Source organism: Hesperophylax consimilis, chromosome 17 (assembly GCF_061612785.1).
Source record: "Hesperophylax consimilis isolate HC1 chromosome 17, BYU_Hcon_1.0, whole genome shotgun sequence".
NCBI lineage: Eukaryota > Metazoa > Arthropoda > Insecta > Trichoptera > Limnephilidae > Hesperophylax > Hesperophylax consimilis.
In genome coordinates, this window is record NC_142852.1 from 30,586,626 (window position 1) to 30,604,859 (window position 18,234).

General features: G+C 33.7%; 2 protein-coding genes across 2 annotated transcripts; both read right to left on the reverse strand.

Moving 5' to 3' along the window:
• Positions 1 to 3,592: 3,592 nt before the first annotated feature.
• On the reverse strand, positions 3,593 to 4,490 carry LOC149416408 (uncharacterized). The gene is made up of 3 exons (XM_089641995.1): positions 4,249 to 4,490; positions 3,903 to 4,089; positions 3,593 to 3,769 (listed from the first exon to the last, which is right to left on the reverse strand). The coding sequence occupies exons 1-3, from the start codon at positions 4,269 to 4,271 to the stop codon at positions 3,593 to 3,595; spliced, it is 387 nt and encodes a 128-aa protein (XP_089498121.1). The 5' UTR covers positions 4,272 to 4,490.
• A 16-nt stretch (positions 4,491 to 4,506) lies between these two features.
• LOC149416409 (uncharacterized) lies at positions 4,507 to 5,379 on the reverse strand. The gene is made up of 3 exons (XM_089641997.1): positions 5,163 to 5,379; positions 4,817 to 5,003; positions 4,507 to 4,683 (listed from the first exon to the last, which is right to left on the reverse strand). The coding sequence occupies exons 1-3, from the start codon at positions 5,183 to 5,185 to the stop codon at positions 4,507 to 4,509; spliced, it is 387 nt and encodes a 128-aa protein (XP_089498123.1). The 5' UTR covers positions 5,186 to 5,379.
• Positions 5,380 to 18,234: the final 12,855 nt, after the last annotated feature.

Below are 18,234 nucleotides of genomic sequence, written 5' to 3' on the forward strand. Positions count from 1 at the left end.
AATTGTTTCGAATATCTCGCATTATGGCTAGAGATCTCATTGATGAATTAACTCCTTTTCTAGTGTCAAAAAATACATTAGGACTTCCAGTATACATTAAAGTGAGAGTATTAAACATTATTGATATCTTAGTAAAACAATAACACAATATAAATCTATCCACCACTGGAACGACCACGTGAAATAAATAAATTTGTTTCGATTGCTGATGATAATTTTTCACAATAAAGTGATTAAAATGATCAAAAGTGAAGTTTGTTAATTAGTTGTATTATTTATGATGTTGACAGATACTCGCACCCATCAGCTTCTTTGCTACAGGGAGCTACCAACGTGGAGTAGGCCAAGATCACTTCTTGGCGATAGGGCAAACTACCGTTAGCAAGTGCATAAAACTGTTTATGAAAGCAGTTTTAGAACATCTGTACAGAAGATGGATACATTTTCCGGCTACAAATGAAGCCCGCAAGCAAGTAGAGAGTAGTTTTAGGGAAAAATTAAACTTTCCACATGTTCTGGGATGCATCGATTGCACCCACATCGCCATCGTCACCCCTTCCAGACACGAGGAGCAGTACAAAAACCACAAAGGATTTTATTCGCTGAATGTTCAAGTGGTAAATATTTTTTCAGAAATAAAACAGCCGGATTGTTGTTTTCAAATTTTATTGAAGGTTTTTTATGTTTGATAAACAGGTCTGCGATGCTACGTTGAAAATATTGAGCATCAACACACGCTTCCCAGGTACTGTCCATGACCAATTCATTTGGAATAATAGTTTAGTCAAAACTGAAATGAACAGACTATACAATCAGAGAATTGGGACATATTTCTTGCTAGGTATGTATTTCAACAACTCATTTTAAAAAAAGGCAAAAAAATCATAACTTAGTAGTTATATGTACCTATTATAATGGGTGTTTTGTTTCAATCAGGCGATTCTGGATATACACTCGAGCCTTATCTGATGACACCAATATTGAATGCAGTCGAGGGGAGTGCCCAATACAGATACACAAAGGCGCACTGTGAGGCGAGATGTTCCATAGAACGCCTATTTGGGGCATGGAAGGCTATATTCCGTTGCCTCAGGAAAGACAGAGTTCTCCATTATGAGCCCGATGCTGCTGGTCAAATAATTATTACTTGTGCTATACTATACAACATGATGAAGCACTATAAGTCAGTTTCCTTGTTGAACTATATGCATTTAAAAAAGTAAGGCAACAGTACAAAATATTAATAAATTGTTCTCTATTTTCAGATTAACAGACTATTATAATGATAATGTAGAGTTAAGAGAGGTTGAGCTGCTGCACCAGCCTGAAGATGTCAGCAGGGTTGTTGCAGCCCGCAGAGTGAGAGACGAACTAGTGCGAAAGTACTTCTCCCACGAATGATAATATATTAAACAAGGAAACTGACTTATAGTGCTTCATCATGTTCAAACATTGTATCGTATGTACCTACATTGTAAAAACAATTCACGCCTCATAGAGACATTGCAAGAGTTTGAAGAACTGCTACTAATCAAGTATACATATATGCAAAGCGCTGCATGCAATATTTCTCAAAAAGAACTTCAATAGTACTTTAAAACACTGTATTGTATGTACCAACACTGTAAAAACAATTCACGCCTCACAGAGACGTTGCGAGAGTTTGAAGAACTGCTACTAATCAAGTACATATTCATATATGCAAAGCGCTGCATGCAATATTTCACAAAAAGAACTTCAATAGTACTTTAAAACATTGTACTGTATGTACCTACATTGTAAAAACAATTCACGCCTCACAGAGACGTTGCGAGAGTTTGAAGAACTGCTACTAATCAAGTACATATTCATATATGCAAAGCGCTGCATGCAATATTTCACAAAAAGAACTTCAATAGTACTTTAAAACATTGTACTGTATGTACCTACATTGTAAAAACAATTCACGCCTCACAGAGACGTTGCGAGAGTTTGAAGAACTGCTACTAATCAAGTACATATTCATATATGCAAAGCGCTGCATGCAATATTTCACAAAAAGAACTTCAATAGTACTTTAAAACATTGTACTGTATGTACCTACATTGTAAAAACAATTCACGCCTCACAGAGACGTTGCGAGAGTTTGAAGAACTGCTACTAATCAAGTACATATTCATATATGCAAAGCGCTGCATGCAATATTTCACAAAAAGAACTTCAATAGTACTTTAAAACATTGTACTGTATGTACCTACATTGTAAAAACAATTCACGCCTCACAGAGACATTGCAAGAGTTTGAAGAAATGCTTCTAATCAAATATACATATATGCAAAGCGCTGCATGCAATATTTCACAAAAAGAACTTCAATAGTACTAATCGTATTCATCCTCTGACTCCAACTGCAACGTATAGTTGGGCGAGTTGGCAAATGATGTTGACCGTTGTTTCGATGGTTGAGTTCGTCTAGAATTAGAAATGTTTTATTAGAGATCTTATTCATTCTACTTTCATCGTACCTCCTAGCTGGACTGCTTGCCTCTCCAAGGACAATTGTTAATAATCGTGTTCCATCCCTTGTGAACATACTTCGCAATCTCTCAAGTGACATATTAAATAATGCAATATTTAATTTAATTTGTTCAGTTTTGTACATTAAATGTTTTTAAAAGCCTGTATAGATGTATAGCAAATAAATACCTCGCCAACTGTCGTTGGAGTAAACAAACCCTTTCACGTTCCACTGCCGTGTATCTCTGAAACAAGAGATGATAATTCATTAATTTACTAACTTAATTTACCTTCTATAGTAAATTAGTTATTAGTGCCAGTGAGACGAGACCAGAAAAGCACCATGTCTATGTAGACACTGTATCTTGCCCGGTCTCGGGGTGCCCTGACAAATAATTACAAAAAGGAACAGGAAATACCTCAAAAATGTCAGCAAATCGATCCATTGAACTCTGAAATGATAAATAACAACTCATTAATTTAATTTAAATAACAATAGGTAGTCGACATACTAAAAGGAAGATTATAAATTAATTTATTCATTTTGAATTTCTCGCCAAGCTGGATTTTACATGTTTATTAAATTTTTTTAACACAAAGAATATCTAAACAAACAGATCAATAAAAACTCCACCGCGCAAAATGGAAAAATAGTACATTGGGAATAGTACAATAAATAAATGAAATAAGTCAAAGCTGGGCATTTTATTTTGTTCTACTAAGATTTAATTCTAATTTAAAAGTACAGTGCCACACTTATAAGTTGAACTTACTCACACTTATAAATTGAATGAATTTAAACATGAATTGACGCTATTTCTTTATATTTTAATCTGGCAACTTACACGTGTAGCGCTGTATTTGGGAGTGATTCGAAGAGAAATAGGAAATACCTTAAAAATATTGGAGAAATTATTAATAGCTCCCACAAGCTCCTTGGATGATTTGTTGCTAGCCTCCTGCGCCATCACCATCCGAACCCCCACATCTGGCTTGTCAGTTAGCTTCCTCTTCTTGCTCGGGCGAGAAGGGGAAGCTAACTGCGCCGTCTGCAAATCTGTGGGCCCTTCTCCAACTTCATCGATTCAAGATCGATTCTCATGCTAAGGCCCCTGGAAGTCCGCTGCCCTCAGAACTGGCTCTGCCGATGATGTTGATGACCTTCTGTGTCAGGTCAGTTAACACCGGTATCTCGGCAGTGTTTCCAGTCGTGAGGGCAGCTCGCTTGGCATCGGCGTTTTGGGCGCGCGATTTGCATTTTAAGTCACGCCATGTCTGTAAAATGTAAAAATAATGTCAGGTTAAAAGTGATTTACGGTCTTATATCAAGTGTCTCGATGATAGATTATATTAGAAGGTCAGCAAAGTTTGCTGCAACCAGTTTGTATAGGTAGGTACAAATACTCACTGTTTTCCACTGCTCGGCTGACTTAGGAGGACCCAATTCTGCCAGTTGTTCCGCCAAATTACGCCACATCTCCTTATTTTTTTGGGAACCCTGAGGTCCCACAAACCTTCCAGCCGCGAACTCCGAATGGTCAGCCATATAGCTGGTTAACAAATCCATTTGACTGGTCGTCGACCTTACTCTCTTCCTGAAATCATAATATCAGCATTTTGAATATCTTAAAATACTGCGTATGATTGAAATATTAGTAAAAATAACTTCAAAATTTTGACACAATAGAATGTAAGTATATCTCTTTGATAATAATGGAAATTCTTTCACATAAAAAGATAAATAAATAACTTACCCAGCTACCATTGCTTGCGACATCGTAAAATATTAAAACAAACACGGCGGTTAAAATGGTCACGCTTGAAATCTGACGTTTGACGTCTATTCAATTCATAGACAATTCCGTCCCAGTATTGCCAGCGTATATCGATTTGTATTTATTGCCTTATCGATGTCGTTAGAGTTATCAATAGCATTCTCATGCTAGGGAAGTCGTTATAAAATGGTCGGTAGATACGCTTAGCAATCCGATATCGTTAAGTTCGATCGATTCTCATGCTAAGGCCCCTGGAAGTCCGCTGCCCTCAGAACTGGCTCTGCCGATGATGTTGATGACCTTCTGTGTCAGGTCAGTTAACACCGGTATCTCGGCAGTGTTTCCAGTCGTGAGGGCAGCTCGCTTGGCATCGGCGTTTTGGGCGCGCGATTTGCATTTTAAGTCACGCCATGTCTGTAAAATGTAAAAATAATGTCAGGTTAAAAGTGATTTACGGTCTTATATCAAGTGTCTCGATGATAGATTATATTAGAAGGTCAGCAAAGTTTGCTGCAACCAGTTTGTATAGGTAGGTACAAATACTCACTGTTTTCCACTGCTCGGCTGACTTAGGAGGACCCAATTCTGCCAGTTGTTCCGCCAAATTACGCCACATCTCCTTATTTTTTTGGGAACCCTGAGGTCCCACAAACCTTCCAGCCGCGAACTCCGAATGGTCAGCCATATAGCTGGTTAACAAATCCATTTGACTGGTCGTCGACCTTACTCTCTTCCTGAAATCATAATATCAGCATTTTGAATATCTTAAAATACTGCGTATGATTGAAATATTAGTAAAAATAACTTCAAAATTTTGACACAATAGAATGTAAGTATATCTCTTTGATAATAATGGAAATTCTTTCACATAAAAAGATAAATAAATAACTTACCCAGCTACCATTGCTTGCGACATCGTAAAATATTAAAACAAACACGGCGGTTAAAATGGTTACGCTTGAAATCTGACGTTTGACGTCTATTCAATTCATAGACAATTCCGTCCCAGTATTGCCAGCGTATATCGATTTGTATTTATTGCCTTATCGATGTCGTTAGAGTTATCAATAGCATTCTCATGCTAGGGAAGTCGTTATAAAATGGTCGGTAGATACGCTTAGCAATCCGATATCGTTAAGTTCGATCGATTCTCATGCTAAGGCCCCTGAGCACTTTGCAGTACAAACCATTTCGTTTACTTTTAAAACCACATACATTTTGGAAATAAAATGTTATTGCCGTTTTTCTAAAATACATTTTGACCGTATATAAAGCATTATTAAATAAGTCTTTTGGTAAAATTGACGTGAAAATAATTTATGTGACATTAAATAATTATGCTTTGGTAGAGGCAATTTTGAACATCAGATTTTTTGTTTGTTTTTGGTAAATTATTTTATCTATGGTAAAGTGTTTAGAATAATTGTATTTATATAAAGAGATGCACTTGGTGGTAGATACTCTCAGCATTGCCTTTAGTAATTCGGTAATGCGAAGGCCAAGAGTGAACCATAAGCTTGTCAGTGTTGAATGGTGTAGTTTTTAATTCGCGCTTTGGATTAATTATTATCAGTTATTTTGTGGGACAAGATAATATAAAATTAACCCATCATTATTCTGCTGCAAGCATTGTGCATAGATACACCATAGTATAAGTAATTAACACAATAATATTCTGCTACAAGTATTGTACATAGATACACCATAGTATAAATAATTAACACAATAATATTCTGCTACAAGTATTGTGCATAGATACACCATAGTATAAGTAATTAACACAATAATATTCAATGACGGCTGTCGTGTTTTTAATCGCTCTCTAGAAATTTCACAAAATAAAAAAAAAGTATTAGCTAAAATTTAAATATCTATATAGGGCAGTGTTTCCCAGCCTTCTTTATACCATGCCCCACCGTAGTCTTTTCAAAAGTCAAATGCCCCACCGGCATTTTTTTTATGAAACAGAAGGTAAATTTTAAAATCATAATGTAATATGTTTTTAAACATATGAACCCCTCATAAAAATGAATAAAACCTTTTCTAATTCATATAATATTACAAATGAAATTAAATTCAGTTACGTTTGCTTCAAAGAAATTTTATGTCCGGATCTAACTTAGTTAATTTCGGTCTTAGGTCCCCTCTATTAGTTATTTCCAATCGATTTAGTTTTCTAATAGGTAAATCGCTTATGGCGCTAAAACCACAGTCCACCAAATAAGTTGAGGGAAAGGTTAATAATAATTTTAATGAGTAAATAAAGTCACAGTTATTGCAACACGTTCTCACTCATTCTAAGGAAACTTTATTCTTATTTTCTTACTGTGATTATTCATGGTCAAGCATAATCAGACACATGCACACTTATACTAAGGAAACCCTCTCTCTCTCTTTTCTCTTTTCTCGTGTTCTTTCTGTAGCTATCCATGTTCGCAGAAGTCAAGCTTAATGGCAAACATTAGCATTCATACTAAGGCAAAATCATTTTCATATTCATACTGTAACTATTAATATTCACAAAAGACAAACTTAGTGACTCACATTCGCATTCACACTAAGGATAAACCGTTTTCATGTTCTTACTGCGATAATTCATGTTCACAGAAGTCGAAACAATAGCACTAAAAAACAATTCTTACTGTAATTATTCATGTTTATGGAAGTCAAATTTGACGATCCATATTATCACTCATATTAATGATAAACCATTCTCATTTTATTAGTGTAACTATTCATGTTCACAAAAGTCAAGCTTAAAAAGACACATTCGCACTCATACTATGCAAAATCCATTCTCATGTTCTTACTGTGCTCATTCGAGTTCACTAATTTCCAGCTTAATGTTACAAATTCGCACTCATGCTTAGGAAAAATCATGTTTCATGTTCTAATCGTAATTATATATTTTATTTTAGGAAAATTAACAGTTACTTGGTTGGTTTATACATGTGCAATTTACTTAACTGAGAAACCAATTATAGGTTTCCTCACTATATTTATACATTATGTAGGTATAAAAAAATTAAGCAATACAATAACTACAGCTACATCCTGAATAGTTTCTGTGATTTAAGATAATTATTGAAATTGTAACGGGTTTCATTTTATTTTAAGTACAATTTGGCGTATATTTCAATTTAGTATTCCCCTTTATATGTGGAATGCCTACGTGTCTCATCTCTGAAGCGTGGTGCCCCACCACTGAGGCGCTATGCCCCACCGGTGGGGCGTACGCCCCACCGTGGGAAACACTGATATAGGGTGTCCGGGGTGAAAGTGCAGTAATTTCGGGAGGTTATATATGATGGTAGAAGTAAAAAAGAAAAAAAACTTTTTTTAAATTTCAACTTTTAGATGTACTTTTCAGCTACGAACGAAAAATTATTATTGCTTTTGGATCATTTGAAATCGACCAGCCAATCCTAGAACTTACACCCGCTACCCCCCCTTCCCGCGCTTTACAGCTGGTAACAGAACAGCCGTGATTTGCTTTCTAAAGAAATATTATAAACAAAAACCTCACATGTACTCACTATACATGTGGGTTGCATAACTCGATAATGGGTTTGAGGGCCTGAAGGCCGCCCGTTACGTAAAAAGAGATTCATTGATTAATTTTTCTGAAAGCTGATTACTCCAATGATCGTTTCATGCTGTGAATTGTCAACATTGCGACAGTCTCAGATAGTCAGATAGATAGATGCGAAGTCATTTGGAGTATGCAACAGTTGTTTGGTCTCCATTCAACAAAATCGAAGCAATTGAAAACAAATTCATAAAATATCTTTGTTGCAAGTCATTTTTAAGATTTTATAATTATGAAGAGGTAGCTTCATACTTTGAAATTGATTCACTGAGCTTGCGGAGGCTTCATAAGGATGCACGATTCCTGTATAAAGTAGTTAAAAATAATACTCATTGCCCAGAGTTGCTAAATAAGATTCAATTCAATGTACTAGCACGTTCAGCACGCTCTTGTGTCCTGTTCAGGGTTGATCAATGCAAAACGAACTCTAAGCAGAATTCTTGCCTGAACAGACTATGCAATTATTACAATAGAGTTTTATCCAAGGTTGATATTTTCAGTTGTGAACTAACCAACTACAAGAGGTCCATAAAATAATATTTCTCTGATGTTATTTTTTTTTTAAATTTTGTTTTTATTTATTTAAATTTACATAGTAAGAACATATTTCAAATAAAAGTTAACATGTTTTCCTTTACAAGAGTCAAAAACTCGTGTGTAAAGGGAAAAAAATAAAAAATAATAACTAAACATACAATTGTAAATACAACAAAAAAAATCATAAAAACACTTTTTTTTTTTTTTTTAATTTCAAATTGTTTTCTTTAATTTTGAATATTATTTTTATTTTTTTATTAGTAAAAAAAAGATACACGATTTACATTACACAATATTGAATATGGCACAGTTATTAATTACATAATATGAATCCTATAATTTCTATACCCGCTATATCCGATTTTTTGACAAAATGATCTGAGTATGACATCTTGTTCACATTTTTGCGAGCAACAAGAGGAGCCTAAAATTGAGTTTCAAAACCCTCCTTATCGCGACCAAAAACCATGTTAAAACTGCGAGTGAGAAACCAAATCCGCTATATCATACAGAAAGTTACTATCAAAACCCGCTATATCGGATTCAACGAATCGCAAGCAGTTATTTTGCCAAAATACAATATGGCCGCCGCTCTGACGCCACGCTCGTGTGTCAAAATGATCTACGCGTGAGTTTCTAAACCCGCCATGTCGGCTCAGTTGACTTTCAAAATCACGAAGTGAGTATTAAAATCCGCTATATCCATTTTATTTATCGAAATTACTTAATTATTGCTAGACATATATAGAAAAATAAATGCTTTTCGAAATTTTATTACTCCAATTCATTATATAAAAAATTGTAATGCATTTACTTATGTACGCTAGAGATGTGACAGTTTTTTGCGGTTTTCTCCAAATCAATGAAAGTTGATATAGCGGGTATAGAAATTACACGACTCATATATGTATTTGATGTACCCCCATAAATAAGCAGGGCTTGTGTGTATGGGGGAAAGTAAAGATAAAGTGAAGGGATTAATGTTTTTTTTATACAAAACATTAACCATTTGAAATGCAAAATGGAAATGGGTCAAAACTTTTCCATTTGAAAATGCAAAATGCAAAATGGTTTTTAGAAAAGCATTTCAAATGCAAAATGCAAAATACCTATTTTCAAAATGCATTGAAAATGCAAAATGGTTTCTCAGGTCAAACAATTAAAATAATTATAGAATTTTTACACAATTTTTTCATTTAATAATGGACATCAATGTAGAACAAACATATTACCTGGCCAACCGTTTACAAGCCGTAAAAGTGGGAAAAAACCAATAAAATTATGCAACCCTTTCATCTGGAGTACCCCAAGGGTCCGTTCTGGGCCCACTACTCTTCATCCTCTTCACAAATGATGTCGCTAAAATAATCGAATCATTTGGCCTTCTATCTCACTGCTACGCTGATGACCAGCAAGTTTATTTTTACTGCTTACCAGAAGAAATAAACAGTCTAAAAATTCGTATAACTGAGTGTATAGAAGCAATTACTCGCTGGATGACCTCAAATAGATTGAAACTGAATCCTACAAAGACTAAGTTTCTGTGGACTGCTACAAGCAGACGTCAGCATAGCTTTGAAAACTCCCCAATAACCATTTCAGGAAGTGACATCACTCCAAAAACGTGCATCAAATTACTGGGTGTCAATCTGAATGCTAATTTTTTCCCTTAAAACTCAGGTGAACAGAACTGTAAGCACGGGGTTCTTTCAATTAAGGCAAATTAAAGCAGTGCGGAGAAACCTGCCAACAGAGGCGACTAAATTGCTAGTCAATTCCTATGTTGTTTCAGGTCTAGATTATTGCAACGGAATATATGCAAGTCTCCCCAAATTTCAAATCAACAAATTACAATCCGTTTTCAACGCCGCGGCAAGGCTTATCACCGGAGTATCTAAATACTCCCACATTTCAGAGCATCTCAAAAATCTGCAATGGCTCAAATGTCCTGAAAGAATCCAGTTCAAGGTATGCTGGATGGTATTTAAGTCACTTCGGAATGGCTCCGGCTTACTTATCAGAATTGTGTATTCCAGAAGATTCCAATTCCCGACAGTCAACCCTTAGGTCAGCAACGTCATCAGCTATCGGAAGGTTGAAGGAACCAAAGCGCACACCAGATACTAAGTTCGGTGAGCGTGCTTTCGCCGTGTCAGGACCTAAAGCCTGGAATGGACTGCCACATGATTTGAGAATGATCACAGACTCGACATAATTTAGGTCTAAACTTAAAACGCACCTTTTCAGACAGTCGTATCCATAATATCCGAAACCTCCACCTCCTTTCACAGTCGACGGCAATTTAAATTAACAAAATGCAAAAAATACTAAGAATAAAATAAAATAAATAGAAATAATAATTGAAAATAATTAAATAAAAATGATAACAACTAACAATTTGTAGGCTTTTTAAGACAGTTAAAATACAGTTAAACTGAAATTAAAACTATAGCAGACTTAAGGTCATGCGATGACCACTGTTTTTTGATATAGTGTCCTCTGCGTGCAGTTTTTTCTTGTATAAGCATAATTATTATATTCCGGTTCTAACCTTATCTCTGCCGTTAGTTCATTAAACCACACCACTCCAGTGTACGTGTAATAGTGTTGTGCTAAACTGGAGTGCATTAATGGAGTACATAAGCGACCCATTGTATTTTGCCTATTGCTCTCAACACGAACCATGGCATGGTGTGACTTTTTATACAGATCTTTGTGGATTTGAAGCAGCGTATTTTTTGTATATATTTTTTAGTGGTGGGACTTGAAAGTCTTGGAAAAGTTGTGAGGTTGGGTAGTCTGATGGTTTTTTTATTAAAATTTTTATGAACAGCCTTTGAGTGATTTCCAGCGGTAAAAGTGATGATTTGTAAGCTCCCCCCATGCAACGATACCATACTGTATTATTGAATGGGCTAGAGCGTAGTAAATATTTTTAATAATTTTTCAGTTCGTATATTTCTTAGACTAATAAATATGTAAATGAGTTTTCTTAATCTATTTATGATATTGTTTATAAGAGTTTTCCACTAAAGGTTACTGAGTATTTCTCAAAAAAAGTGTACATTTTGGGAAAATAAAGTGTGCCTACAAACAGTTCAAAAATTTCACATGTTTTTAATTAATCATACAAAAAAAATATGCACCATTTTGTAGAATAAATATTAGGCTTTAAAATATCGAAAAATAAACATTACAATCGTATTAATTCGCAAATATTTTAAATTTTTTAAAAATATCGATTTTTACCTTCCATAAAAAATAAAATTGCCACCCTACCCACCTCATTTGTTTATACTTCATAAAATGCGATAATAACGTTATAATATGTGATTTTTTGTAAGTTTTAGGGTCTTAATTAAATGTAGTTTCTGTAAAAAGGTAATTTTCTATGGGGTTTCATAATAAATTAATAATTTATGCACAAAAAACAAAGTGAGACATCACCATTTACTTTTTAGTAACTACTCTTTAGTTACGTTTTATTAGTACTTCCACCGTAATTTTTTAACCCATTTGTAAAATTTAACATGGGCAACACTAGCCTCTTTCTGATTAATTGTTGGTCTGACTTATCCGCCATAACATTAATTGTTAAAATCAGTAATAACGTGTTTCTTTAGTGGGACCACTATTTCGTAACAGAAAATATTTTAGCCTTTTTTCACAAAACGGTAAGTCTTTTTCTACTCATCTTTTTGTAACATGTGCGGTACGAACATTGCTAAGCTTACATATTAACACTTTTAAATTTTATCAAACCATTGACTTTTTATAACATAAATTCTTATTACAATTTCGTAACGTTTGTTATGAATTTCGTAACGTAACGAAAAAGTTCAATGTAAAGCTGAGTGTACACAGTTACAACTTGTATTTATTGTAAGTGTGTCTAGCATTTTTATGAAAGTCTTGAGAGTGATGTGGAGTGAAATGTGGAGTGACTATCTTAAAAACGAAAAACTGGAAAATATACATACAAAAAAGAAAGTGGTTTGTAAGGGCCTTATCTCTAAATCTCTATCACTAAATGACTATATTCATGCGCCAAAGCGGAGTGATAAACCAAAGACTGAAAAACTGACCAAATGTGTCTCGGAAAGATTTCAATTATTATAAAGATGAGGAAGAAATTTATAAAACGCTAATGGATAGTGATTCAAACTAAATAATTGTATGTTATTAAATTTTTAATAGTTTAAACAGTCCCTGTTCTTTAATTTCTTAAGATTTGTTGAATATTGTGTTAGGTACTTCAATTTGGGAGCTGATAATTTGATTAAAAAACATTTATTTATACTCCCTTGTTTTTTTTAAACCCCTTTGGTATTACAAAATACAAATATTTGGGTCGTGAGTTTATGTATGTTTGTAGTATGTACAATAAATAAAAAAGTAAAGGATAATTACTTACATTTAAAAAAGACGACAACTAATTAAATTGAATAATTAATAAAAAAAGTAAAATAAAATTTGCCATTGTGTAAACAAGCCTTATGTTTACTATTTAGTTACGTCTTATGACTATTTCGTAACACTATTTCGTAACTACATTTTCGTTACGTACATTTATTTTGAGAAATACTCATCTATCTATTATTACAACTAAATATTTAATTTCACTTTTTTAATGTCTTTTAATATTTAAGGTAATAAAAGTTTTTTTTGTTATACTAAAAATTATATAATATGTTTTTCAATATTTAATGTTAATAAGTTTTTATCAAACCATTTCTCTAACGTATTGATATCATTGTTAGCAATTATTTCAAGTTCATTCAATGAATTCGCTTGATATATAATTGCAGTATCATCTGCATATGAAATGAGTTTTCCTGTTAATGGTAATTAAAAGATATATAACAAATAATATGAATAGAAGAGGGCCCAAAATGGTGCCTTGTGGTAATACAAAGTTACTTGTGTTCGGTTCACTGAGAGTGTTCTTTATTTTTACATATTCATTTCTATAGTTCAGGAAACTTTCTATCCACATTTTAGCATTATCTATAATTCCTATTTTGTTAAGCTTGTACAGTAATTTTTTGTGACTTATGTCTCTATTGTTTATATTTCTATTATGATTTGATTTATATCTACAACCTCTCTCCATGGCTATAAATGTATTGTTTTGTACATTTTTCGTTTTATATAATCTTTTTTTTCATATGATTTAAGATTTTCACCACCAAAAGTATTTTTGCTATTTGTTTTTGGGGTGTTTTGCCGTGTTGCGCTAACTCCTTATTTAGCCAGCGTTTCGGACAGCATTACAGTGCAGCACTGCAATGCTGTCCGAAACGATGGCTAAAGAGGGAGTTAGCGCAACACGGCATAACACCCCAAAAAAATAACAAAAAAAACTTTTGTTCATTTCCCAACATTTCGATGGTACCGAAGAAAAATGTCAAATGTGCAAATTTTTAGTTTGGCAAATAGTTTCGTTTCTGCATTTTATTTGTTTTCGATAATGTATTTCTCCATTTAAATAAATAGCCAATATATCTTTGGGGATCTGGCGAGAGGCACGAAATGAAAGACGTGTCGTGAAGGTCACAGTGTTTATTGATGAGTCAGGTAGCCGTAATGAGAGTTGACGTAGGACAGATGACGTAGGTGGATGAAGTGCTGGTGAGAGGCGCTGGAAACAGGGCGCTTTAATCCGTTGTAGCGCTGGCCAGGAACGGTGGCCAAGGCGCTAGGATGATGTCCCAATGGAGTCCACGATGAGTACGGGCAAAGCCGGGAATATTGTCCTTCGTGCTAGTAAGAGGAGCGCGGGTTATCACTCGTTGATCCTTGTTAAATGACGGCGGACGGATGACTGACTGACTGCCCGCTGCGTTGGGCTTATTTATACGGTACAGCCGGCGGTAACAGTAGGTAGGTGGAATTGCAAATAAATCGGAGCCAATCGCTCAGTATGGGCCTTTCGGGAACTTTCGGCGGCGTCGCAATTACGCATAGGCGACCGGCTAGAACCTTCTAGCGAGTTGGCGTGCCAGACCGACTTGCAATCATATTGTCGTAGGTAGGTCGCGTTGTTTACGATTTGTTCTTTGTAGTAATTTGCAAGTACCTAAGTAGGTTGAGCTGTTTACTATTAATTATTTAGTCTGCATTCTTCTATTGACGCCACATATCTAACAACACAACATTTCTTGATTTCAAAAACAGTTAAAATACATCAAAGAAACTTTAAACAGCTTTATTGCAAAAATACAATACATGCACATCTGACATGGTTTTTCGGGACTGTCGATTTGTTAGGTTTGTTATTGAATATACTCACATTTAAACAGAAGGTTTTAAAAACAATGGCAATGGACGAAAAAGTTATGGGACAGTAAGGACAGGATTGGTCTCGTCGAAAGAGAATCACAAAGAAATGGCTCTCTGCAAGTGTCGATACCTGCAAATAAATACACCAACAAAATATTTACATAATAACGTCAAAAACAAATAATCAATTTACTTGCAAATATCACGAACATGTTCACATTAAGACTCCAAATTATTTAGTTGCTTTCCTGCTGAAACTCGGAACACAAATGAAAATATAATTAAAATTTATAATAACCCTTATCAAATCAATAATTAACCAGGTAAAATAATGGAACTGTTTTGTTGAGACTTTGAGGCAGAACTAACTTACACTCTCGTGGAATGACTCGCAAATTGTGCTGAATATGAAATGTTCTTAAAAATCATTATTCTTAGTTACGATCCTTCTTAATAATAACCGTTCTTATTAATTACCGTGATTAATTATCATATGATGATTTTGTATGTTAACAATATATTATGTATGTGTTCAAAAGTCACATGATGAAAATGTTTTTTTTTTTGAGTTATCTGGTCGCCATGATAATTATAATAATTGTCTATGACTTCATTCTTGTCTATGCATAACCTATAATTATTTTTGACAAGTGCTAACAAGTGCTTTCTTCTCCGAGAGCCGTTTATTCCTGTTAAACATACTATCACACGCCTGTGATGGTTATTGGTAAAGTATGTACTTATTCTTATATTCATCGCTATTTATTTGGTAGCTGCCGTTATTCCAGTTTAGTTAGGGAATCATTGGGCGTTTTGTCACAGTAGAATGTTTAAACTGTCAATTTGACGTCTACCTATTATTAGATTAGCATTTCGAAGGCATTTATTACAATGATCACAAAAAAAAACATATTGTTAACAGATATTTTGTTAAAAGCGGAATGGCGGTAAACATTGTAAACATATATATATATATATATATATATATATAGTTTTCCCACTATAAACAACGTTTCTCTTAACCGTTGTCATATCTTCAAGGTTGACAAATGTGTTTTGGCTACGTCTTCGTTGTTTTAACAGGATATTCCAAGCGAAACCACATTTTTTTATTTATTTTTATTCTAGATAAAAGAAAATTACATTTTCACTTATTTAACTAGAAAAAACTAATACATTACACATTATTACAGATGCTTGGCTTCCTTTGCAGAACTTTAACTGATTTTAAGTCCATAGATTGTATGAGAACCCTCTATATTTAATTAGTCAGAAGTCAATAGGAGTATAATTCACCTATTTGGTCCCCTTTATATAAAGTTCACTCCAATAATATAGAAAGAGTTCACCATAAATTTCTTAAGTACGTAAATTTTAAGCTCGAAATTCCTATTGATTACATTAATTATGTCAGTTTGATGAATCAATTGCATCTAATAACACTGTCTGACAGGAGAATTATTTCAGACCTGGTTGTGTTACACAGAGTCATTAACAACTTAATTGATAGTCCTGCCATCCTTGCCACTATTAAACTACATGTGCCGACTGGGAATACAAGACAAAATATAACATTTTTCTGTAATACATACTCGACCAACTATCAGACACACTCACTGACCAATAGGATGCATGATCTGGGCAACAAGTATGGGGGTGCTATTGATTTATTTATTGACTCCATAAATAGAATTATGCATAATCTACACCAACACTTTGTTGATTCCTACAAATTAGAGAAGCGTTATAATAAATTAGTTTTAATGATTTGTCTTATATGTAGTGTTGTTATAATTTCTTTTTTACTTTATGTTACTCTTACGTTTTACTAATATTGCTTCATATTTTTTAATATTTTCTCATTATACTTGTAATCACAATTTTACAAGTGTGTATTTTTTACCTTCTTTAAAATGGATTACATCTATTTACTGTCAATATCTCCTGTATAATACATATTCTCTTATTGTACTGCATCATGTATCACTTCTATGTAAAAGCCTTTTTAGGCGTATATATAAATAAATAAATAAATTAATATATTACACAACTATTTTACTCACGATCATTGTTTTGTTGATTGATCATAAAACTGAACAACTTTAAAAAAAAATTAACTACACTTTTTTCATTTTTAATTTCGTCTGGGAGGCAATTATGTATGTTGCTCCCCTCGTAACCAATGGATTGCTTGCCGTAATGAGTATGTATGGTATTTAAATGTATTTTATCTTGTTGCCGTGTGTGTGTGTTTACTTGGTACGTTTTAATGATTTCTGTATTTGGATGTATTAGTTTATTATTTATTTTTCATATAGTGAGACATGTATTATATTCATAAAAAGTTTCTTAATGTTAATAGTTTTGTTTTCATACATAATTTTTCTGTTGATGTTCTAGGTTTGAAGTGAAATAGCTTTTTGATTACTTTGTTTTGTTTTACGTGTAGTTCATTTATATATGTTTCATATGCATTTAACCAGATTTCAATCAAGTAGTTTAAATGTTAATATACGAGGCTATAATATAGACCGTTTTTTAATTTTATCTAGTAACAGATATGATATCCGGCTAAATACGCTAATTAAAGGGGTGATTTTATCTTTAATATCTTGAATATGCTATTTAAAAGTTAGGTGTTTATCAATGCACAGCCCATGATAATTCTCCCGTATCAGGATTTACAGGTTGTTATATTCAATTTTTAAGGGTACGTTAGGAGGAATGATTTTACGATTTGAGCTAAAAATCATGTATCCTGTTTTAATTTAACTTTTGAATTTTATCATTTTATTTTATTTTAACAATGTTCTGTTTCAGATATATTGTTTAGGGTTAAACCAATAACCAAACTCTACCAAAGCAGACCATGGATCTACTGAAGCCAGATACTATATTCATCGAGACGGAACCAGGGCTCCAGGAAGAAGATGGAGGTGAAATTGCATTTTCAGATTTAGATTTCGACCACCCAGCTGTAACGAAGGAATGCTCGCAATATGCGAAGAGTACTCAGACAGCCAGTTTGTTGCATTGCATACGTGTTAAATATAGAACTTAAAATTCGGAATCAATGTCTCTTTTGAAATGTCGTGCAAACAGGACACACACTTGTGCACAACATCCTTTCTTATAAAACATGAGGTGTATTGGGTATTTACCTTAATATGTGTCCTTGCCGGAAAATACCAAAATACAGCACTCATTAAACTTTATTATATTATTCATAGAAAGTTGTCGGTTCCTCGATTTTCACCTTATTTTATTTGAGATATGATGTGAATTACACGTATTATACGTTAAAAATACATAAATATTGATTGTAAAAACAATATCTCTTTGACCGAAAACAACCAAACTCTCTACTACAGGTGCTCTAAAGAAAGGTTTTTCCTTCTTGAAGAATCGGTCCCTGAAGCGGACATCTGAGTTCATTTTTTATCTGACATTGACCTTGTTGATCAATGGTATTTATTCGTAAAAGAATAGTTTATTGTTTTTCAATTAAAAAAAATCTCGTCAATGTCAATTTGACGAAGACACAGGGCTGGCTCTTT

Excerpts from the sequence above, each read along its gene's own strand:
- LOC149416408 (XM_089641995.1), bottom strand. The coding sequence starts at position 4,271 with ATGTCGCAAGCAATGGTAGCTGG. Across the intron at positions 4,090-4,248 it reads TCGCAAGCAATGGTAGCTGG|GAAGAGAGTAAGGTCGACGA; the intron begins GTAAGTTATTTA and ends TTATGATTTCAG. Across the intron at positions 3,770-3,902 it reads CAGCCGAGCAGTGGAAAACA|ACATGGCGTGACTTAAAATG; the intron begins GTGAGTATTTGT and ends TACATTTTACAG.
- LOC149416409 (XM_089641997.1), bottom strand. The coding sequence starts at position 5,185 with ATGTCGCAAGCAATGGTAGCTGG. Across the intron at positions 5,004-5,162 it reads TCGCAAGCAATGGTAGCTGG|GAAGAGAGTAAGGTCGACGA; the intron begins GTAAGTTATTTA and ends TTATGATTTCAG. Across the intron at positions 4,684-4,816 it reads CAGCCGAGCAGTGGAAAACA|ACATGGCGTGACTTAAAATG; the intron begins GTGAGTATTTGT and ends TACATTTTACAG.